At 40.9% G+C, this 25,570-nt stretch overlaps 1 protein-coding gene across 2 annotated transcripts in view; it reads left to right on the top strand.

Annotated features, from left to right (window-relative positions):
• pde3b (phosphodiesterase 3B) overlaps nt 1-25,570 on the top strand; it is a 95,680-nt gene that overhangs the window by 47,364 nt on the left and 22,746 nt on the right. For both annotated transcript variants that reach the window (XM_010890509.5, XM_010890508.5), the window contains exon 2: nt 22,160-22,210. In XM_010890509.5, coding sequence (XP_010888811.1) covers nt 22,160-22,210 — 51 coding nt within the window. The remainder of the gene's footprint in view (nt 1-22,159; nt 22,211-25,570) is intronic.

The following is a 25,570-nucleotide window of genomic DNA, read 5'->3' as shown; positions in this document are numbered from 1 at the left end:
AACAAAGCTAGCCAAATAAATAAGTTGTATTGTTGTATTTTATGTACTTCGTTATATGTTTCCCACAGGCTTAAAGGGATGATTTTGACGATGATTATGGGTAATTAGGAGCATGCTGAAATTCATATAGCCAAGATCGTGCACAATTGGTCGTAGGATTATCACACTTTTTTGATGCATATGAGCATTCTCAATTTCATTCGTTGGTACATATGTAGGATAATTTCTATGCACCCAAATAAGGCTCCTGGAGAAAATGATCTCTGAGCAAATTGATAAGTACGTATTAGTCAATACCATAATGTCTGATGTGCACTCTGGTTTGAGAGAGTTGTATTTGACTGTTATGTGTTAATTGCTTTTAACAGACAATATTACGATTAGGATAATGGAAAATTCTGTAGCATGGTGCTAATTGACATTCAGAAAGCCTTTCATACATGTGTCCAGTCATATGTCAGGAAGGCATCAGAGAGTAAATGTCAATGGAACATTGTCGGAGGCCCAGTTAATCTACTGTGGAGTGCCACAAAGGAGTATGTTAGGGCCCTTCCTCTTACTGTTTTATATCAGTTACATAAAATCAGCTTTTTATATATGAAGATAGCTTTTTCGTATGCTGATGATTCAGCACTTTTTTCCACAAAAAGATAAGGGGACGGTAGAGGCCCTCTGCGAATGCATTACACATTTGCTGCTATATAATTTCTCTTATAGTGTCATAAACGAGCCAGATAGTTAGCAGTGGCTAGGAAAAACTCTGTAAGATGGACGAAATTTAGGAAGAAACCTAGAAAGGAAACAGGCTTAGAGGGGTGACCAGTCCTCTTCTGGCTGTGCTGGTTGAACATACTAAGAGTACTAACTGTAATAATTAATAAATGCATGTGGGCTGGGCCCTGTTGGCCACCCATGATCCTGTAGCCGGTTCACCTCTTTCCCTTCCTTGGACCACTTTTGATAGGTACTGACCACTTCAGACTGGGAACACCCCACAAGGGCTGCAGTTTTGGAGATGCTTTGACCCAATCGTCTAGCCATCACAATGTGGCTCTTGTCAAAGACCCTCATGTCATGCCAAGTCTTTGGTCGTCCTGCACGTTTGAGATCACCCCAGAGTGGCTAGGTGATATTAAGGTCAGGAGACTGTGATGGCCACTCCAGAACCTTCACCTTTTCTGCTGTAACCACTAGATGGTCAACTTGGCCTTAGGGTCATTGTCGTGCTGGAAAATCCAAGATCGTCCCCTGCGCAGCTTTCATGCAGAAGAATGCAAATTGTAAAAAAAAATAAAGCTCTATTTTGGTCTTGTCACTCCAAATTACAGTGTGCTAGAAGCTGTAAGGTGTGTCAAAGTGTTCTCTGGCATATTGCAACCGGGCTTTTTTGTGGCAATGGTGCAGTAAAGGCTTTATTCTGGCAACTCGACCATGCAGCTCATTTTTGTATCATCGTATTGTGCTCTTTGAAACAACCACACTATCTTTTTCCAGAGCAGCCTGTATTTCCCCTGAGATTACCTGTGGGTTTTTCTTTGTATCCCAAACAATTGTTCTGGCAGTTGTGGCTGAAATCTTTCTTGGTCTACCTGACTTTAGCTTGGTATCAAGAGATCCCTGAATTTTCCACTTTTTAATAAATGATTGAACAGTACTGACTGGCATTTGCAAGGCTTTGGATATCTTTTTATATCCTTTTCCATCTTTATAAAGTTCCATTACTTTGTTACGCAGGTCTTTTGACAGTTCTTTTCTGCTCCCCATGGCTCAGTATCTAGCCTGCTCAGTGCATCTTCATGAGAGCTAACAAACTCATTGACTATTTATACACAGCCACTAATTGCAATTAAAAAAGCCACAGTTGTGAGAAATTCACCTTTAATTGCCATTTTCCCCTGTGTGTGTCACCTTGTGTGTCTGTAACAAGGCCAAACATTCAAGGGTATATAAACATTTGATAAGGACCATTTGGATAATTTCTGTTATCATTATGATTTAAAAAGGAGCCAAACTACTATGTGATATTTAATGGCTTCATATGATCAATATCCTTAAATAAAAGACAGTTTTTTTTTTGCATGATCAGTCATATTTAAAAAATAAATGCCAACATTTCACAATTTCTGCCAGGGTATGCAAACTTAGGAGCACAACTGTATGTGTATGTGTGTATTAGGAATGCAACAATACGGATTGCGGTTTGTGGGTCATGGTAACGGCACGGTTTTGGTATGAATGACGTCATCATGTTAGAAGTGTTTCCACTCGAGTAGCTGACAGTGGCAAAGCAATGCTTTCAGTCTGTTCTTTGTTTACAGTCTTTTAACCCTCGTCATCGTATTGAACGCTGAATCCAAAATCCGGTGGTGCCACTTCTCCCTGAACGCATTGTAGCTCTGGTTGCATGCAGTGAGAAACCACAATTCAGAATGTTAGATGTCAGCAAGACACAGGACGGTTGTTCATGAGGTAGAGACTGTAGCTAGTACCAGCTAGTACCAAGCTAGGTAATTTACTAGCTACATACTGGCTGTAAAACTTTCCGCATGTACCATGGGAAAATGCATATTAAATTCTGTCTTTCAAATTTGGCACATTTATGGGAATTAAATCTGTGGAATCCCATAGGAAGTATGAGAAACACAAAAACTACAAAAACACTACAAAAAGCCTCCTACAAAAGCCCAGCATTTCTCAGTTTTGTTTGGTCATAACACTGATGACAGTCCCGCGAAGGACAGCCATCATCATTATTATTAGCATTTGGTTTATTGCTCTAACAACAGTGGGGACTTAAGTCGAACTTGTACACATCCTTGTTTTCCATGAAAACATAAATGAAATATCGCTAAATGAATTTAAAATAGTCATAGACAAGGTTAAATATAATGATTTTTAATTGAAATAATAATTACTTTCGTCAAAGTGGTCTATTTGTGGAGGTATTCAGCTGACATAACATGTTATGACAGAGTTATGACCATGTTATGACACTACACTTCAAGTAATGTGTTACCAAATCCTGGAATATCAGACCATAGTCCTATTATGTTTACCGTCCGAACAACTAATTCACTTGCTTGACTATAAATTCTCAGACTGAAGATTCCTGCTGTCACTGCCCACGGCCCTCTCTATGTATTTTCCTAGGTTTCCGATCCTACTAGGGAGTTATTCCTTGCATCACTTTCTTGTTTTCCTTGGTCTTTGGGGTTTTAGGCTGTGATTAATTTATTTGATTACTACTGTTGACTAACAAGTTGTTTACTTGTATGTAGTACTTCTGTTCTGAGCATGACTGAATATTTGTATATTTATTTGCATTATTACTCAGTTTGTGGCTAGCTATGTCAGAGTAAATTTTTGTGTGTCCCATCCAGCAATATCAACTAGCTAAGCGAATGTACCTCATCTCTGTGAAATTTTGTCTTCTGTTTACCCCAAAGAGTGTTCTGGCTAGGACCTCTAAGTCACAGAGCTTTAAAAGTCCTGCAGAAGGATTACAGCTCCATTCATACTAAGCCAATGCCACCACTTTACAGTAATCATCACTAGATGAATTGGCAAAGTTCCTTTTGGGTACCTTTCATATTGAAATGAACGTCTGCACATAATTCATGGCATGATCGAATTGCCGGTGTTCATGCTTGAAATGAATGGGTATTGGAGAGTGAAAATAATGCCATGGCAGTTAACATTGAATACTTGGGTGCCAGCAGCTTTCCAGCAAAGTCTTATCAGGAATGATTTCTGCATTATGACAGATATTCCACACAGACTTTGTCCCCAAAATATATCTGATTTTTTAAAATGTGTTCATGTAGTTGAAATATTGACATCAGATTGTTCAAAGTAGCTATTTTGAAAACTCTAAAGTAAGAACTTATTTTGATTAGTTAAACAGTCTTTTGGTGTGTTAATACTTTTTACTGGTACTGTACATTAGTTCCAGATCCACAATAGGTTTGGTTTGTAAGCAGCTTTGGGAACAAAGCGCTCTAATCATTGTTTTATTGAGCTGAGGTGTGGTGACTATCCATCTGTCGAGTTATAGTACTGGGCACATGATAACTATAATGGGGCATTTGAGACTGAAACATGCCATTGTGGGAAAAAGTTCAACATTGACGTAATATGGTTGACCTTACTTTGATTGTGGCATTTTTGTTGTTCCTGCAAACACGTGTTTGTCATTATGCAAGCTCCACAGTGTCTGGCCTGCGGCCAGAAGCACACACTTAAGCTATGAGAAGCAAGCCTGACAGTTGAGCTGAGATTTTCTCCTCTAAGTATTCTCCACATTCCTTTTCCAGCGTAATACACTCTGGCAGTCACCTCAGCCACACCCTTTAGTCTAAATTCTGGGGTTCACTCTGTCTTAAACAAATTTTTTTACAACCTCATACGCATGGTGCTGGTCCCATATTTATTTATATGTATCTGCGCTGTTAATTGTTTCAGGGCAATTCCATGGTATAAAAATGACACTAAGACACAGATTGTTCACCTTAAAATGTATTTCAAACACAACATGAATTTCAAAGTTAAACAAACTATAATCTATACACAAACTTCTTACATTTAAAAAAATATAGTACTTGAAGAACAGTACAAATTTAAGCTTCAGTAATCAAATGACAGATAAATCTCCCAGTTCATTATTATCATTAAGACCATGCCATGTTTGAATATTTCGCTAGACACCATTAAGCATTGTGTTAAACTGACTAATGTTTCTTATTAAGTTTACTTCCACCAGCATCTATGAACTGTATGGCTTTTACCACTGGCCGTTTTAACATCTTACTAGCCAGTAATAGGTTTACTCGTATCGACTAACTTACTACTTGAAATAATCATAAGAATAGAGCAATTTCTAGCGAGACTGAAGATTAACTTTGTACTGCCAAAGCAATTTCCTTTAATGGCACAACAACGTTGGTTTTTCTTTCATATGTGAATGACATTGATACAATAACTATCAATATAGGTGACGATTACTTACTTTTTTCTCAAGTGAAAATAATTTGTATTGTGGTATTTCATTTCATGGCACAATAACGTTCGTTTGTCTTTCATTTGTGAATAACATTGATACAATAACTATCAATATAGATGACGATAAACAGAATTTTTCATCAAGTGAAAAGATGAGGGACTCGTGGAAACCCCTCTTTTACTGCGCAATGGATTGTGATCTACAGTATATTACCTGAAAAAGCATGCACAAATGCAAACTTTGAAAATCCACCAGAAATAGTTGCAGTATACCCGTAAACAGTTTTATTTTAGGCTTACTATAACATAGCTAGTGAAGGTTGTAGCCAGCAAAGTTTTTGTCTATCCTGAACAACTCCTAATGCATAATTTGTTTTGACTGTGGCAAGGCTCAAACACAGGTCCCTTGCTTGGCAGTCCGCATCTCTAACTACAACGCTATTTATCAAGGGGTATTCGGTCCAGTCAGTCAGTCACTCACTCAGTAAGAGATATTCGCTCTTCTTGGCCGGCTTTACACAGTCTGGTAAAAAGGCTGTACATACACATTACATTAAAAAAAATAATCTACAGTATATTGTAAGGAATTAAGAGCACTGGAAAACAGATGGAAACACACATAAAAAACATCTTGAGCAAACCAAAAATAGTAGCCCAGACACTATTGTCCTAAGAAATACATTGTTACTTATTGTTGCATGTCATGCATAATAGCATATTCTTGAAACCTCTTCCATATGGCTTGTGACATGACTAACTTGGTAGAAAAGAGTCAGTGTATAAAACAGTGTAAAAGGTTGAATTTGCCTTAAACATTTATAATGTATAGACTTTATAACAATAACAATGTCCTTAGATGCGTAACGTCTATTACAAAATACTTGTGTATTCCATCATGATCTTTACACCAAACGTGCCATTGTAATCTCTGGAGTTTATAGGCTTGAAGTCGCCAACAGTGCAGGGAAACACAAGCATTGCAGTAAAAATGGAACCATTTTTGCTTTGTGGCAGCAGCAGATCCTTCAAGTCCTTGAACTGGTTTTTGTGTTTCTCAAACCATTCCTGAACCATTTATGCTTTGTGGCAGGGCACATTATCCTGCTGAAAGAGGCCAGTAGTAATACTGTTGCCATGAAAGGGTGCGCATGGTCTGCAACAATGCTTAGGTAGGTGGTACGTGTCAGATTAATATCCACATGAATGGCAGCCTCCCCGGGAAAGTCTATGCCAGGGTTCTGGAGAGGAGAATACGGCCGATAGTAGAACCTCGGATTCAGGAGGAACAGTGTGGTTATCGTCCGGGCCGTGGAACACTGGACCAGCTCTATACCCTCTACAGGGTGTTGGAGGGTTCATGGGAGTTTGCCCAACCAATCCACATGTGTTTTGTGGATTTGGAGAAGGCATTCGACTGTGTCCCTCGCGGCATCTTGTGGAGGGTGCTTGGGGAATATGGGGTCCTGGGTCCTTTGCTAAGGGCTGTCAGGTCCCTGTACAACCGAAGCAGGAGCTTGGTCCGCATTGCCGGCAGTAAGTCAGACTTGTTCCCAGTGCATGTTGGACTCCGGCAGGGCTGCCCTTTGTCACCGGTTCTGTTCGTAATTTTTATGGACAGAATTTCTAGGCGCAGCCAGGGGCCGGAGGGTGTCAGGTTTGGGGACCACACAATTTCGTCTCTGCTCTTTGCAGATGATGTTGTTGTGTTGGCCCCTTCTAACCAGGACCTTCAGCATGCGCTGGGACGGTTTGCAGCCGAGTGTGAAGGGGTGGGGATGAAAATCAGTACCTCCAAATCCGAGGCCATGGTCCTCAGTCGGAAAAGGGTGGCTTGCCCACTTCAGGTTGGTGGAGAGTGCCTGCCTCAAGTGGAGGAGTTTAAGTATCTAGGGGTCTTGTTCACGAGTGAGGGAAGGATGGAACGGGAGATTGACAGACGGATCGGTGCAGCTTCTGCAGTAATGCAGTCGATGTATCGGTCTGTCGTGGTGAAGAAAGAGCTGAGCCGCAAGGCGAAGCTCTCGATTTACCAGTCAATCTACGTTCCTACTCTCACCTATGGTCATGAGCTTTGGGTCATGACCGAAAGGACAAGATCCCGGATACAGGCGGCCGAAATGAGCTTTCTCCGCAGGGTGGCCGGGCGATCCCTTAGAGATAGGGTGAGAAGCTCGGTCACCCGGGAGGAGCTCAGAGTAGAGCCGCTGCTCCTCCACATCGAGAGGGGTCAGCTGAGGTGGCTTGGGCATCTTTTTCGGATGCCTCCGGAACGCCTTCCTGGGAAGGTGTTCCGGTCCCGTCCCACCGGGAGGAGACCCCGGGGAAGACCTAGGACACGCTGGAGGGACTATGTCTCCCGGCTGGCCTGGGAACGCCTCGGTGTCCCCCCGGAAGAGCTGGAGGAAGTGTCTGGGGAGAGGGAAGTCTGGGCATCCCTGCTTAGACTGCTGCCCCCGCGACCCGGCCCCGGATAAGCGGAAGAAGATGGTATGGTATGAATGGCAGGACCCAAGGTTTCCCAGCAGAACATTGCCCAAAGCATCATATTGCCTTAGTCGGCTTGCCTTCTTCCCATAGTGTATCCTGGTGCCATGTTTTCTCCAGGTAAGCGATGCATACACACCTGGCCATACAAGTGATATACAAGGAAACGTGATTCATCAGATCTGGCCACCTTCTTCCATTTCTCCGTGGTCCAGTTCTGAGGCTCACGTGCCCATTGTAGGCACTTTGGGCAGTGGACAGGGGTCAGCATGGGCACCCTGACTGGTCTGCGGCTACGCAGCCCCATATGCAACAAACTGGAATGCACTGTCAGTACCAGCATTAACTTTCTCAGCAATTTGAACTACAGTAGCTTGTCTGTTGGATCGGACCACACGGGCCAGCCTTCGCTCCCCACGTGCATCAACGAGCCTTTGCCACCCATGATCCTGTAGCCGGTTTTACTGAGCCCTGTTCAAAAGTCTGCATACCCTTAGTTCTTAATACTGTGTATTTCCCCCTTTAGCATCAATGACAGTGTGCAGTCTTTTGTAATAGTTGTCTATGAGACAACTATGAGGCCCCAAATTCTTGCAGGTGGTATAGCTGCCCAATTGTCTTGGCAAAATGCCTCCAGGTCATTTCAAGTCTTTGGTCGTCTTGCATGTACTGCACGTTTGAGATCACCCCAGAGTGGTTTGATGATATTAAGGTCAGGAGACTGTGATGGCCACTCAAGAACCTTCACATTTTCTTCTGTAAACACTGGATGGTCAACTTGGCCTTGTGCTTAGGGTCATTGTCGTGCTGGAAAATCCAAGAGCGTCCCCTGCGCAGCTTTCGTGTAGAAGAATGCAAATTGTTTGCCAGTATTTTCTGATAACATGCTGCAATCATCTTGCCATCAATTTTCACAAGATTCCCTGTGCCTTTAGAGCCCACACAGCCCCAAATCATCAGTCAGCCACCACCATTATTCACAGTGGGGATGGTATTATGTTCACTATAGGCTTTCGTTGTCCCCTCTCCAAACATACTTGCAATGGTAGTTAAGTGTTGCTTGAATTAAGTTACTGTTACAGAACCAGCTAGATACCTACCTGCCACTGCTTATTTTATACATGCTGTTCTGCTATCTATTGAATCCAACCATACCTCTCAGGAATTAGGTTCATACAGCTTGGAGCTATTTTGAAAATGTCGACTAAGGATAAGGTTAATTTAGGGTTGAGATTAGACCTGACATTACCGGCGTTGTTAGAAATATGGTTAGGTTATGGGTAGGGTTAGGCATCACAGTACTGAGGTTAGGAATAGGATGAAGGTTAAGGGAAAGTTTACAAACAGAAAACCCCTTTCTAAACAACACAATTCCCCAACAAAAAAGGTATTGCTTCTCACTGGAATCGAACTTGAAATCATTGAACTGAAAGTCAGTTGAGGAAGCGCCTGCCCACCATTCTCGACGACACAATGCCCTAGCAAACAGCTACTCTATTTAACTATGAATATGTTTAACTGCTTCTTATGTACCATATGGTCAAGCTGCTCCCACAAAAGCTCATTAGGGTAGAGATCCGGCGACTGTTCTGGCCACTCCATTATAGACAGAATACCAGCTGACTGTTTCTTCCCTAAACAGTTCTTGCATAGTTTGTAGCTGAGTTTTGGGTCATTGTCCTCTTGTAGGAGGAAATTGGCTCCAATCAAGCGCCGTCCACAGGGTTTGGCATGGTGTTGCAAAATGGAGTGATAGCCTTCCCTTTTCAAGATCCCTTTTACCCTGTATAAATCTCCCACTTTACCACCACCAAAACAACCCCAGACAATAACATTGCCTCCACAATCATTGACAGATGGCATCGAGCACTCCTCTAGCATCTTTTATCTCCTCTTCACTGTTGATGTTTAGACTGGTGTTTTGCATGTACAATTTAATGAAGTTGCCAGTATCTATCAAATGAGATACTCTAGATATCTAATGCATTTATGTATGTATTGTGCACTGGGACCTCACACTCCTTTTTCCATTCTGGTTAGAGCCAGTTTGTGCTGTTCTGTGAAGGGAGTTGTACACAGCATTGTTTTGAGATCTTCAGTTTCTTGTCAATTTATCGCATGGAATAGCCTTCCTTTTTCAGAACAAGAATAGACTGACAAGTTTCAGAAAAAAGTTATTTATTTCTGGCCATTTGGAGCCTGCAATTGAACCCACAATTGCTGATGCTCCAAGTTCTAAACTAGTCTAAAGGACAGTTTTACTGTTGCTTTAATCAGCACAACAGTTTTCAGCTGTGCTAACAATACTGCAGAAGGGTTTTCTAATGATCTTTTAAAATGATAAACTTGGAATAGCAAAAGCAACGCGCCATTGGAACACAGGAGTGATAGTTGCTGATAATGGGATGTACACCTGTTATGAACATGTTGTTTTTGAAAATATTCCTATAGTGCTGCTCATTAATGAGGGGGCGTTGAGGGAGAGGCACATGCAGGTAGCTAGATGCCCTTCTCCGTTTGCTACATCTCTTCTTTCTTTTCTTCATCTTACCTTTCTTCCTATTCTTTCCTCCATCTATTCTCTTCTTTTCCAATTGCCTCCTCTCCATCTACTAGATAAAACATTATATGGAATTTATCATGTATTTGAGGAGAAAATGTGTGTCGGATGCACTCTGCCAAAGGATGATGATTTGCATTTGATGCAGCCAACTTAACTCCAGGTAGTTAACCAACTTAACTACAGGTAGGCCATGTGATTCTGCTTGCTGTGCTTCTCAGAAAACAGCGCTCATTGGTTATCATTTGCTGCTGACGACATTGACTTTAAGCTAAGAGTGCAGGTGTTTAATCACAGTATATTTCTTTAATTTGCATATTGAAAAGTTTCTTTGGAGACGTGGAAGGTTTCCAAAATTGCCCGGTTGGTAAGAACTTGAAAGTCAATGCCATCTGTTGCACATGCAGGAGCTGATTCAGCCTCATCTACAGACACTCCAATGTTCTCGATTGCATTAGGTAGCAATAAATATCACTCTTAACGTGAGCTACACATAGTTAACAAACCCGGTTGCAGGATAAATCCTTCTTGCAGACAGATTAGGGTTGGTTTACCAGCAGCTAATAGAATTTGTTGGCATTTTTGTTTGAGATAGTAGTCTATACTAGCTAACGTGAACTAAAGTTCTGTAAAGAAAAAAGCTGATTACGGATACAGCCTCCTCACAGACAGATTCATCTACACCGCAGCTACTAATCCATTTTCCTGAAAGAATAAACAGAAATAACCTTTGAATTTTTTTTCGGAGAACATATGGAGACCAACTGGCAAAAATTAGGTGTACGAATGTCCCTTCCAGATACAAACAAACTGCTCATTTTCACAGTTGTCATTCGTAAACCCCTGAGTATGACACTGACTACTTGTGGCCCCTGACTACACTGTGGACAATTTGAAAGTTAAGTTCGTTTGGTAGATAGCTAACTTTGAGTTGCTGAAACCTGTTGCTGAAGTTTCTCACCAGTTTACATGGCTAAAACGTATATATATATTTCTAAATGTTTGTGTGCTACTCTAACGGTAACGTTTATCCTCTCCTACGTGCACACTGTCCCCTCGCTCAACTTGCAAATCACTCAATCTCTGGTGAGCTGTCGCTGAGCCGAACCTAGCATGCACACTGCCTGCTCGGGCAGGGCGTATTTTCCTATTCTATGCCAGCGACAACCAGTATAGGGGGAAACATCTGTCTCTGCAAATATTAAATAATTAAGTATTTACTATTTGCGTGACTCCACTACTAAAAATATATTACGACGATGCCAAGTCGTATTCAAGATTTGTCAATATTAAAATAGCAATTTACATCATTTTACGTTATGCATGTACCACTCACCCGTGATCCCAACGATCTCAGAAACCTTCCATGCATCAATGTTTTAGAATTATATCTCTGTATGAAACCAGAGAAGCATTTTCAATAATGAGGAAATATATTTTTCACCAACTATTATCTCTAACAAAAATATATTTGTTAGAAACAATATGTACAGCTCCGTGGTGTAGTGGTTAACGACACAGCTTTTCACGTGGGGGATCCTGGTTCGACTGTCGAGGTAATTATCTTTTGCGGGCTGGCTGAACTAGGCTTGCCTGGTTTCTTGTTTTGTTAGCAAAGTATGTTTTTAGCTAACGAGTAGAAAAGAGAAGGGACTTCAAGATGCAGAGAATATCTGCCCTGCCATTGGTAGTCGCCCAACTCTGTCACATCACACTCGCTGGAAATGTGCATAAAGTTGAACATTTCTCAACTGTGGTTGTGGCTGTGAGATTTTGTTCCCGAGAGCAGCACCGCCGTGATTCGCTGGCTGTCGTTGGAAATTAATGAGTACCAATTTGTAGATCTAGCGAGTGGACAGTGTGCACGCACCTTGACTGACTTCTGTACATGTTGTGCAGAATAGCTACTGAAACAATTATTGATAATTACAGTAATAGTTGGGTTTCTAACAACAACATAATAATACGAACGTAGCATCTTTACATCCTCAATCTGAAATCACGGCCACCTCAGACGTTTTGACTCGACCATGTCCCGGGTTGTTCATTATAAACATTATATCCTGCGAAAATAACTAACTATATCATTAAATATTAGCGTAAGCAATTTAGCTGAATAGTGTTGAGAATTTTATTACAGGGACTATTGCGATGATGGAGGAACAAGGCTTGTCTTCAGAACATATTTATGATGAATTTTTGCATGGCATTGGGTTTCTGTAGGGAAGGTGGGGGTAGAATTTGCTCATGAACTACATCTAAATACTTATACAACCGACCTAAAAACCATCTAGGGCGATGATGAATAGACAGAAAAGTGTTATAAAGGGCCCAAAAGTGTTTTTAATGAACTTCCCCTTTAAAGCGAAGTCTGCCTTAGTCTTCTGAAAACCTAACCCTGGAATACAGTTTGAATTAGGCCTGTAGTTTCATTTTCCCCCAAGTGTTTGCCAACGACACATAATGGCTTTACAAGAAGTGGTGAGTGTTCCTCAGTAGTCCAGTCTCTGCCCTGACTTTAAACAAATGCCACTTGCAAAATATATGTTTTATATTTAGGATATTTCTTTATTGGATCCCTTTTTTATTATTTAGGTAGAAAATTCTGAAATTGTGTGCCAGGGGTGTGTAAACATTTACTATACACTTCATGTCTTAAATGCCTTGATTCCTAAATAATATAGTCTTTCACTCCAAATTTGCTTTCTTCTTATGAACATTTTACATGGAATTGGCCTTCACTGTCAGTTTCTGTTCTCTTAAAATCCCCCCCCCCCCCCCCCCCCCCCCCGCCTCACCTAAGTCCGGAATGTTTTGCAAGTCTGCTGACGTCCCTGAAGAAGTGTAACTTCTTATCCATAGTTGTGTTAGTTAAATGATTGCACAGCAATTCGCATGGGGTAACTTAGCAAACGCTTGTGCTGCAGAAAACTTGAGTTGCAGGCAGCCTTCCCATTCCCAGACATCTGCCTCCTAGTCTTATTGTGATAGAAACATATGTGATTACTGTCATAACTAGATTGTCACAGGCCCCTTGTGCAAATGAATCATTAGCCCCCTCTCCCCTAATATCCCCACCCATTTCCCCCACCAGATAGGCTAAACACGCACTCGACTACGTTCCTGTAACTAAAACACGATCTCTTGTCTTGGTAAGTTGTTCAAAAAAAATGGGAGCAACAAGCATGACGGTAGTCGACAATTAATCTTCCCGCAAAATCTTTATCCAGACCACCAAGCAGAAATACAGCAGCAAATCACTGGGGAACTTGGACATACATGGCATACATGGTCAATGTCACAAATAGACGCACATTCCCACAATAGCTGGTGCAGAGGTCCATAGCAAAAACAGCAGCAAATCTGTCAAAAATCATAATTCTTTTCAACAAAGTGAATCCGTATTGTCTCAGCAGGTCTTAGGACTGTAATGTCAGTATAAACTATGTATGCATTTACGGAACATGTATCAATTTTTATTTTATTAGTACTAGACTGTAACCCTACAACAAGCTCATAATGATGGGTCAGGAAATTTCAGTGGAATGGCTTGGCAACTGCAAAAAAAAAAAAATATGCAAATGTGTTTGTTTTGTTTGTATGATTTGGCTTCTTAGCTGTCTCCTTTTTTTTTAGCACCACTTGTTTGCTTAAATGTAATAATTTTTTTATGCTTTCCTTTTTACTCAATTTAAATTAATGATCACACAAAATTCCACTGCAAGCCAGAAGTGTACAATTGTTGGACAGTATTTGCATAATTCACCAGAAATCTTTCCACTACATTCAACGTTAGACTTAACTTGTGAACTATTGAAATCATCAAATGTGAACTCAAAAGTAAATGCTATACAGTAGCAGATATTACAGTTAAAAAAGAATAACCATGAACGAGATTAGTTGTCATGCAAATAGATTCAAAGCTTTTGTCACTTTTTTTTAAATATGTGGCCGGTTGCTGCCTATGAAGTTGTTTGGGCGGGGTGCGTCTGGAGAGCCTGTACATAGGCCCCTGACTCTCATGGTCCATCTGCACTGCCTGGCACTACTCAGCTCTATGAAAGAGAAAGACTAGCGCTGATAGATTGAGGTAGAGAGCCACCTTTAGATAAATCTACCGTAGCTGGGTAAAGCACTGAGTTGTCAACAGGGGGTTCTTAACATAGCCTTTATGAAAAACCTAATCACAGGAATAGGGAAGGAAAGGAAGTCTCATGCTCCAGAGAAGAATGGTTTAGATTTGGGTCTTGACATGACTTTGTCTTTACTGCTTGTCTGGATTTCTTTTTGTATCAGTCTCCACATACTGTATGTGCATTCTGTCCTGGAGCAGGCCTCTGGTGGGCTGTCTTGGCTCTGGCAATGCTCACTAGACCTCTGGCACAAGCCCTGGGGCCACCTCTATTCCACAGTCAAGGCGTCAGTGGCTGGTGCATTTGTCAGGGCAGGGTCAGCCCCTACTGGGGAGCTTAACGTCTGAGTCTGTCTTTCTGCAGCGCATGAATGGCTGTGGTATGAGGGCTGGGCAGTAGTTTGGGAGAAAAGGAGAGGGGGGTGACGGTGGTTAGGCCTTCTTCAGTCCTGCGTCATCAGCATCTGTCTGGGCTGCTGGCAGGTGGCCCCAGGCAGGAGAGCTGTAAATCACTGTGCTGCAGCTGCTGGACACACTGCTGTGCTTTATGGTGCTCCCCAACACACACAGTCAGACAGAGGCTCATTCCAATAGAAACCATTTTGCTGTTTGTGTGCGTACAGATTTGCTGCCCAGCTTAAGTTGCACAGATTCAACTGGATTTGGTGGCATTTGACTTTCAGGGATTTCTTTTGTGATATAACTTGCACAATGTAATCTTCAGAGTGTGTTCGTTTTTGTGACAAGATGTACAATGCTAAATTTATCAGCAGTTTAGAAACAAACCGTTGTGAGATATTTTGCTGTCTAACCGAACTACAGTACGGTTCTTCCAATGATAATGGCAGTAGTGGTTGTTGTCTGGGGAATTTTTTGGAAAGTAGGCTGTCATATTTTCAGGGTCAGTGAGTATAATCCAGCTGTACGTCAACTTTGAAAATACACTATTTATTAGTTGATTTCCGACTATACTTTATAGGTATTGTTTAACGGTGATAACTACGTAATAGTCCAAGTGAAAGGTTTGCATAGTTAGTCATATGGATATTGTGTTGTTCCTGTTTTGAAAGCATTAGTTGACAAATTACATCTAAATACATTAGATGGGGGCCAAGAGGCAGACATGACTGTAGCCTTGTCCATAAGCACATACAAAGGATATTCTGGATCTGAAAAAAATTGAAGTAAATACTAAGATCCCTCTCAATGTGTTTTCCATCTCATTTAAAGAGATTCAAGGTAAGGAAAACAGTAGTGTCAGTATTTTTACCTCTATCATTTGAAAATATATTACTTTTTACATTTGTATTAATATAAACAGTGTATATAATTTCCCCCAAAACATTGGACAGTATATCTTAGTATTCAAATGACTTGTAATGAGTTCTCCTTCTTTGTGACTTAAGTTGTATACAACTGTAGGATGTTCTGGATAGTAGTGTCTGCTAAATGATTAAAACAAAAAGATGTGCCCTGGATCTCTCTGTCCTCCCTGTCCTGCGTCAGGAGGGGGATTTTAGTGCCCGCTTATCTAGAGATGCTTTTGCCCAAGAACCTGTTTTGTGAACGAGGCTGGGAAGTTGGGGTTCTTACAGACATTCTATAGGTACACACCTATGTATTGCCCTCAACTATTCCGTTTTGAGTTGATGAAATGGACCATGTGCTGTTCAATTTGAGAATAATCTGATGAAATGGACATAGCTGGCAGAATTAGCTAAGAATTATTACTCAATCATCATGTTTCATACAAGCATAATCATAAAGATTGTGAATAAAGGCTTTTGCTGTTAAGGCATCTTAACACATCAGTGACATTGTGACTGAATTCTCTATTGTAAAGTCTAGAAATAAAATATTTTATAGTGTAAGAATCAGGTTAAAAATGTATTTCAGTAGCTGGTGATGTCCCAAACTGAATTATTTTTCAAATGTTAAAATTATTTATGTGTAAACAAATCTAAGAAAACAGTAAACAAATCTATGTTACAAATACATTTTTAATTGATTGAAAAATACCTGATATCTTAAAATGCATCCAAATATTTATAAATATATATATATTTTATGTACATTTTCTGATGTTGTGGTTGGTTCATTGCATGCATGCTCACATGTGTTTCATGAGGGATGGTGCTATCTTCCGACCCCATTCTCAACTCCAAGAACTGTCAGTGGTTCTGTCAAGGTTGCCCTGGTGGTACTGCTGAAGTAGATACCACCAGCTGGACAGGCTGAGCCGTGAGGGCTTCCCAACTCTCTCCTTGCTACAGTAGTCGGCCAATCCCCCTGCCCTGGCAAAGTTACTGTATGGGTTACAATCTAGGCCAACTGTACAAGGGCGTTAGATTAGTGCAGCAGACTTCATGCAGTCAGGCAGCGCAGCAGGCTCCTTAGGTCATTTCACGGGCATGCAGAGTTAAGTGAACCACCCTTATAGATATTTGTTTTTCTTGTCTCTTTGTTCCATTTATTCTCTTTGGGCTTTTATTTTGGGAGGGTTCAGGTGCCTGCCCTTATAGATGTGTATTTCAATGCGTAATAGGCACTTTTCTCCCTAGATATGTCTGTGTCTGTGACTCTATGGGCCCTGTCTTCATTATCTGAGTGTGCGTCTAAAGAGGGCTGCTGACGTGCTATGTCGCCTGACGTCAGTACAGCCCTGCTCCTCTCCATTCACATCCTCAGCTGCCCGTGTCCCCCTTTTATATGTCCCCCTCACACTCACTACCCTGCCTGATCCTAGCTCGCACCACGGTGCCAGTGGCAGGGTAGTCTAATGTATCACACCGGTGTAAGATTAGCCTGGGCTGATTAGCTGCTCCAATTACTGCTGTGTTTTAGAAATGCACTGAGGAATAAGTTATGACGACGCTCAAGCCGGCTGCTCATACAAACAGATCAGTAAATGCAATGTTTATTATGTTGCAAGGTCAGTGTATATATGGTCTATGGCGAGCCATATGTCTGCAGACTGTAGTACAAGTTAAATGTCAGGTTTGGTTGTGGTAATCAAAGAAGATGCTTGTTGTTGCGGCGGAACCAGGGTGTGCTATAGCATGGTGTTTCTGTGTGCCTGGGTGGCTGTCCGTGGATGGTGGGTGGGCTGAGGGCTCGGTAGGTGTAGCGTGTCCGTGTGGAGTTTTTCTGCTCCTTGCCATAACCCAGAGCAAAGGGCAGCCAGGTGAGAAACGTACATACTACTGATACTTTCCCGTCTCCTAGCCTCGCACAAAACAGCTCCCTCCTCACAAATATCTCAGCCACCTCGCACCATTACCAAGGCTTTAGAAAAGTCTCCTGAATAAATTACCTAGCTGATGTGGATTCAGACACTTCACCGAGCTGTAAACAGGAGATTATGCACTACTGACAAAACATTGCTTTTAAAATCCCATGTTACAAAATATAAGTAAAACCTTTGGTGTTTGTGTCTGTACTCCTTAGAGGGAGTACTTACCCCCAAAATGTCAACTCATAAATATTGGCATGTTGGACAAATGAAGCAGATTTCACACAATAGGGATATTACATGTTTTTGAAAGAAACTGAACGTAGTCTGTCGGGTAATTCTTAGGTCAAAACATGGAAGAAAAGTTGTTGAATGAACATAAACATTTTACGTTCTTAAAAATAATAAAACGTTTGTATAAGTGAAATAGACATTCAAATATTGCAATTTCAAGTTGTTTTTATACTTTCAAATGTTTTCAGTAGGTAAGCAGAAGGCCTAGTAACTTTACATTGCATAACTGCTGATAGCCTGAATTGTATGTGGAACATCTGAATCAGCATCCAGACAACACCCCCAAGCACAGCTGCAAAGCTGGCAGCTTCCGGAACCTTCCAGCAGTAGCCAGCAAGGCACTGCACAGGCGCCTCCCTTTGGGACTTTGTCAAAGAAAGTATAAAGCTCTCAAGGAGCTGCTCAGGGAAGAAGCTGGAAAAAAGAGATGTCATGCCATGCTGCCCTATGGATGCAAGATGCAGATAAGGAGGAAGATTGCTGTGAGAACACCACCATAATGGCTACGATCACCAGCACTCATTCCTCCTTAACTGCCACCCAGAGGCCATACCACGCACAATGCTGTGAATTTTGCATAACCCTTGCATTGACAGTTCTTAAGTCACATTGTCAGACAACAGCATTCAGATTTTAAGTGCAATGCCTTTCTGTTGCATCAAGCTCATTCCTCCTGTCGAACAGGTTTTCATGGTTGATATATAGTTGGGAGGCTTCACGAAAGGTAAATATAAACAGAATGCAATGATGTGTAAATCATTTAAACCATATATTCAATAGAAAATAGTGCAAAGACAACATATCAAATTTGGAAACTGAGACATTTTATAGTTTCTTGAAAAATATATGCCCACTTTGAATTTGATGCCAGAGACACGTTTCAAACAAGTTGGGACAGAGGCAACAAAAGCCTGGAAAAGTTGTGTAATGATAAAAAACCTAACCTGGTGGAATATCACACAGCTAATTAGGTTTATTGGCAACAGGTCAGTTACATGATTGGATATTAAAAGATCGTTCCAGAGAGGATGGTTCTGTCAGAAGTGAGGAAAGGGAGGGGTTCACCACTCTATGAAAGACTGCACAGGCAAATAGTGCAACAATTTAAGAATAAAGTTCATCAAAGTTAAATTGCAAAGAGTTTGGGGATCTCATCATCTATGGTACATAATACCATTAAAAGATTCAGAGAATCCAGAGAAATCTTTGTATGCAAGGGACAACGTTGAAAACCAATATCGGTTGGCCGTGATCTCCGGGGCCCTCAGGCGGCACTGCATTTAAAACAGACACGATTCTGTGGAAATCATTGCATGGGCTCAGGAACACTTCTGAAAACCATTGTCTGTGAACACAGAATGTAGCAGTATCCACAAATGCAAGTTAAAACTCTACCATACAAATAAGAAACCATATATAAATAAGATCCATAACCACCACCCCTTTCTCTGGGCCCAAGCTCATTTAAAATGAACTGAGGCGAAGTGGGAAACTATCCTGCAGTCTGACGAATCAACATTTGAAATTATTTTTGGGAATCATGGGCGCCGGAGAGGGACCATCCAGCTTTTAATCAGCTCACAGTTCCAAAGCCAGCATCTGTGATGGTATGGGGGTGCCTTAGTGCACAGGGCACAGGTGACTTGCAAATCTGTGAAGGCAACATTAATGCTGAACAACATATACAGGTTTTGGAGCAACATATGCTACCATCCAGGTGACGTCTTTTTCAGGGAAGGCCTTGCTTATTTCAGCAAGACAATGCCAAACCACATTCTGCAAGTATCACAACAGCATGAGTCTGTAGTAAAAAACTCTGGGTGCTAAACTCGCCTGCTTGCAGTCCAGACCTGTCCCCTCCTGAATATATTTGGCGCATTATGAAGCAAAAAATGACCTGAACTGAAAAAATTACCAGACCCTGAACTGTTGAGCAGCTGAAATCCAATGTCAAGCAAGAATGGGAAAACATTTCACTTTCTACAGCATTTGGTCTCCTCAGTTCCCAAACGCTTACAGAGTGTTGTTAAAAGAAGATGTGATGCAACACAGTGGTAAACATGCCCCTGTCCCAACTTTTTTTAAACGTAATGCTGGCATCAAATTCAAAATGTGAAGGTATTTTTCCAAAAATAATACAATTTCTCAGTTTCAACATTTGATGTGTTGTCTTTGTACTGTTTTCAATTAAATATAGGGATAAATGATCATTGCATTCTGTTTTTATTAGCATTTTACACTGCGTCCCAACTCTTTTGGAAACAGGGTTGTACATTACTTATATTGAAATTTATGAAATGTATAGTTCATCTTAGGAATACTTAAAAAAAAAAAAATGTTTTGTGTGAACAGAGCAAAGGCATGTTTTACGTGAGACTACATGTTGAGGTGACGGAGGAACATGCATATGTACAGTGAGCCGTGAACAGGCTTTGTGTGTTTGTATGCTCACAGAGGTGTGAACTAAGCGTCAGAGAACCACACGTGTCTAAGGAACACGCTCCTGGAGTCTGACACACTGCCTGGCCAGTAGGCACATTTGGACTGCGTCATCCACTCCATAGCAGCTTCTCTCCCGCTTTCCCTTCCTCCACTAAATTGCAGCCTCTCCATAACTCTCCCTCCTCATCTCTCCCTCTGTAACTATTCTTCTGACCTGCCCCCTGTAAACAAGCAGACGTCGGACAGATCTCTCTCTAGACTTCTCCCGCCGTCCCGTTGCCTTGGCGTTTGGAGCATTGTGTGCCGGCTTCTATGTTGTGTTGCCATGGCAGTGCTTATTTGCTGTACTAAATGTTTGGCTGCATTATACACATGATGATGACAAACACTGTGCATCTTGCTCTGATCAATATAACTTCCTATGATTTGAGGAGCATCTAATTACAATGCAGTAGAAAGGTTTTTGTCTCAGCCTTCATTATGAGGAGCTCTGTTGGCAATTATTGGTGTTTGTTGATACATTTTTATATGAAACAACACTGTTATTGCACACACTCCCAAGGTGCAACAGTCAAAATACCTTTGACTACAGGTCGAGCGGTATCTTTGACCAAGGTTCCAATGCGATCACAAAGGTGTCTTTATTTTGTCAGTTAGTTAAAACACAATTAACTTACTGTATCTTTAAAGATACATGTCTGATTTGTGTCATCTATGAAACATTTACAATTCTGTGAATACCAAAAATATGCAACTGGATAATAAGAGCTTTCTAGCAGTCCATAAAGAATGTTGTTTTCATTTCTCTGCACTCTGTTCCACTGTTTTTGATCCGTGAACTGATATTTAAGCATCAAAGACTTACCAAATATTTACTGTTTAATTATATGTCAGTGTTATAATGTTCTCAAACTGTTGATCTGAGTGCATATTTGGTAAACTTCAAAGTCAAATAATGACTATAGTGCCTGGGATTGTGCTGTTTGTATGTTTAGATGTGTGTTGTTGAGTGTTTGTGCACGTCAGAGAGGTGGTCTGTGACTGAATAAAGAGCCAAGGCCTTGAAGTTCATCCATTCACATGCCTCTACCACAACCCCTTGTGGTCAGTAGAAAGACTACATATTCTCTGAGTGAGAGGAATGAGTGTTTGTTCTCTGGGTTTACCATAGGAACTAACCTGTGTGTTAAATCTCCTTCCTACCGCTGAGGACAAGTAGAGGCCTAAGATAGGGTAGGGAATACATCATCCACACATACAGTTGTTGTTCGACGGGGACATTTTGTTTTTCAGAAATGTGATTAAATTTTTCCATGTCTGTGAAATGTCTGTGACTTGTTTTGTGGTCTGTACTGAAACAAATGCACATACACCTTTTGTTTTCATATGTTGTGAAGTAACATATGACCCAGTAAGTGAAGAAGTTCAACAGTAGTGTCTAGGTCTTTGTGGCATAGTAGCAGTTTGTGATTGTAATCTCCTGTTTGGTGTATTTTTTCTCAGATAGATAGATGTGGAAATGCTGACCATTGACGTAATTGAGGGTAGATATGATCTGAGAGCGCTTGTTGATGTTTCATTGTGGTTGTGGTGGTTTGACTTTCTATGAAATGTATAAGGCAGAGCTCATGTTGTGTGTAGGCTTGAATAACACTCTACAGCTATATAATGTGCACAGTTTGTATGTCTGTGTAAGTTGTTTGCCCTTATTCAGTTACTCCCTTATGTGTTTACTTTAAAAGAAATCATATGGGTGAATTAAATCACTTTTTATTGAAATCTTTAAAAGGAGTACTAACATATTTTACATTACATTTTACAAAGATTAGGATTTTTTGAGAATGCATTATAAAACATCTGTTGCAGTACTTTGTCTTTAACGTCAAAGCAATTATATTTGGCTATGTTTAATTCATACATGTACAGTATGTGGACCTATATGTTTGTAATACACGCGCCTACGCATATGTCCTATCAATAATGCCTGACAGATGTGTCTGTGTTTTCTCTCTTTTAGATGATCCTATGGGACTGGGACCTAAAGCAGTGGTACAAGCCCCAGTATCAGGTCAGTGTGGACACAAACACAAGCTCACACTCTTGGTGTGGAAATAAACACACGTTAACGAATTAAGCAATATACATTTCAATACATTTAGTAATTAAAAAGTTTGTATTTGTACATTAAATTAGAAAGAAAAGATTAAGAGATTTTCTTCATAAACAATAACATTTTCAATTCTAATGACAAGCAAGAGCTTATAAACAAATTGTAATTTCTCCAATAATATGTACACTACCGTTCAAAAGTTTGGGGTCACTTAGAAATGTCTTTGTTGCCTCTTTACTGTTGATGTTGAGACTGGTGTTTTGCTGGTATTTAATGAAGCTGCCAGTTGAGGATCTGTGAGGCATGTGTTTCTCAAACTAGACACGCATGCATTTGCAATTTTACATTGAGAAATGTTATTCTCAAAATCTATTTGCCCGTGCAGTCTTTCATGGAGTGGTGAACACCTTTCTATCTTTACTAATGAAAGACTCATCCCCTCTTTTTATACCTAATCATGGTCCTGACCCTTTGCCAATTGACCTAATATGTTGTGTGATGTTCCATCAGGTTATTTTTTGCATTACACACATTTTCTCATATTTTGTTGCCCCTGTCCAAACCCTTTTGAAATGTTGTGCTGGCATAAAATTGGCCAAATTAAATCCTTGTTTGCCAGAGATTCCAAAACAGCCGGGCCTTTTTAATGTGAACGTCCATTCTGAAAGACAACCTACACAAGGCAATGCTCTGGGGTATTGGGATTTGATCTTTAGACTAGAGAAACAAAAGTGCCACACACATTCCAGTTGTGGGATTTTCCACAAAGATGCAAAGCATTCTTCCAGATCCACACTAATGACTTACTGACCACATAATCAGGCATTCGCAGTGGTTATCCCAGTCCCCTGAGTTTAATCCCATTGAACACCTGTGGGGTGAGCTTAAGAGAAGAGTCCACAAGGTAGGACTAAGGACTCTGAAAGATCTGGGGAGATACAGTACTGCATGTATGAACACTATCTGTCTTGACTAGGGGAGGGTGCATATACTACTAAATGCAGGGGTGCAGTTCATTCTGGAGGGAAGGCACTATAAATCCCAAAACGTGTCCGGGGCACGTGCCCAGGCGCCCCAGTGTTCTTGCCATAATGTTTGAGCATATTATTAACACAAAATTAACCACTGCAAAATGCAGAAATGTGCAACATTTTCTCACAGATTCATAGCTTTTATACATGGCAAAATGTTCATAACGTTCATAGCTTTATGTGTAGAATTGCAGGCAATCTGCATTAAAGCTGCAAAATCTTTAGCACAAACCCTGCACATAAACACAGAGAGAATATACTTATCTGGAGATATCACTATAAAAGCAAACTATCTATTTGCCCTTAGGTCATGGAATTATTAAAATAACAATAAATACAAACAAAGATCATGAATCTACAATGAAAGGGCACTGAAAGAATACAAACTCACAAAAAGGGCATTAAATAACTAACAAAACGTTTTATTGATTGTTTGTGTAGTTCACTCAAATGGAATAATTTTTCACTGAATTGAGTCTGGAATGAATTAGGAGATGGTGAATTGAGAGGAATGTTTTGAACTCACATGAACCTGATTTCACATTATTATCCAAATTTCATAGATGTGTTCGTGAGTAAAATTTGGCAAAATGTCTGGCAGTACAGTGAGGGAAAAAAGTATTTGATCCCCTGCTGATTTTGTATGTTTGCCCACTGACAAAGAAATGATCAGTCTATAATTTCAATGGTAGGTTTATTTGAACACTGAGAGACAGAATAACAAAAACAAAATCCGGAAATACACGTCAAACATTTTATAAATTGATTTGCATTTTAATGAGTGAAATAAGTATTCGACCCCTCTGCAAAACACAACTTAGTACTTGGTGGCAAACCCTGACAGAGGTCAGACGTTTCTTGTAGTTGGCCACCATGTTTGCACACATCTCAGGAGGGATTTTATCCCACTCCTCTTTGCAGATCTTCTCCAAGTCATTAAGGTTTCGAGGCTGACGTTTGGCAACTCAAACCTGCAGCTCCTTCCACAGATTTTCTATGGGTTTAAGGTCTGGAGACTGGCTAGGCCACTCCAGGACCTTAATGTGCTTCTTTTTGAGCCACTCCTTTGTTGCCTTGGCCGTGTGTTTTGGGTCATTGTCATGCTGGAATACCCATCCACGACCCATTTTCAATGCCCTGGCTGAGGGAAGGAGGTTCTCAACCAAGATTTGATGGTACATGGCCCCGTCCTTCGTCCCTTTGATGTGGTGAAGTTGTCCTGTCCCCTTAGCAGAAAAACACCCCCAAAGCATAATGTTTCCACCTTCATGTTTGACGGTGGGGATGGTGTTCTTTGGCTCATAGGCAGCATTCCTCCTCCTCTTATAAACACGGCGAGTAGACTTGATGCCAAAGAGCACGATTTTGGTCTCATCTGACCACAACACTTTCACCCAGTTCTCCTCTAAATCATTTAGATGTTCATTGGCAAACTTCAGATGAGCCAGTACATGTGCTTTCTTGAGCAGGGGGACCTACAGGTGTTGCAGGATTTCAGTCCTTCAAGGCATACTGTGTTACAATTGTTTTCTTGGTGACTGTGGTCCCAGCTGCCTTGAGATCATTGACAAGATCCTCCTGTGTAGTTCTGGGCTGATTCCTCACCATTCTCATGATCTTTGCAACTCCACGAGGTGAGATCTTGCATGGAGCCCCAGACCAAGGGAGATTGACAGTTATTTTGTGTTTCTTCTACCAATAATCGCACCAATTTTTGTCACCCTCTCACCAAGCTGTTTGGCGATGGTCTTGTAGCCCATTCCAGCCTTGTGTAGGTCTACAATCTTGTCCCTGACATCCTTGGACAGCTCATTGGTCATGGTCATGGTGTTTGGAATCTGATTGATTGCTTCTGTGGACAGGTGTCTTTTATACTGGTAACAAAATGAGATTAGGAGCACTCCCTTTAAGAGTGTGCTCCTAATCTCAGCTCGTTACCTATATAAAAAACACCTGGGAGCCAGAAATCTTTCTGATTGTGAGGGGATCAAATACTTATTTCAATATATATAATTTTTGACATGCATTTTTCAGAATTTTGTTGTTGTTATTCTGTCTCTCACTGTTCAAATAAACGTACTATAAAAATTATAAACTGATCAGTTCTTTGTCGGTGGGAAAACGTACAATTTAGCAGGGGATCAAATACTTTTTCCCCTCACTGTATGTCTGTTTGTGGGAGTGTGTTTATTTTGTTCTTTCCGTGGTTGTCTTCCTGTTGGGTTTTGCGGTGTTCTGCAGACACTGCACATGCAGAGCAACAAAAAGTTGTACTCCACTGTCTGTC

The sequence above is a fragment of the Esox lucius genome, chromosome 2 (genome assembly GCF_011004845.1).
Source record: "Esox lucius isolate fEsoLuc1 chromosome 2, fEsoLuc1.pri, whole genome shotgun sequence".
Taxonomy (NCBI): Eukaryota; Metazoa; Chordata; class Actinopteri; order Esociformes; family Esocidae; genus Esox; species Esox lucius.
The sequence above is the reverse complement of the archived record's forward strand: the minus strand, read 5'-3'. Positions and strand labels throughout refer to the sequence as shown.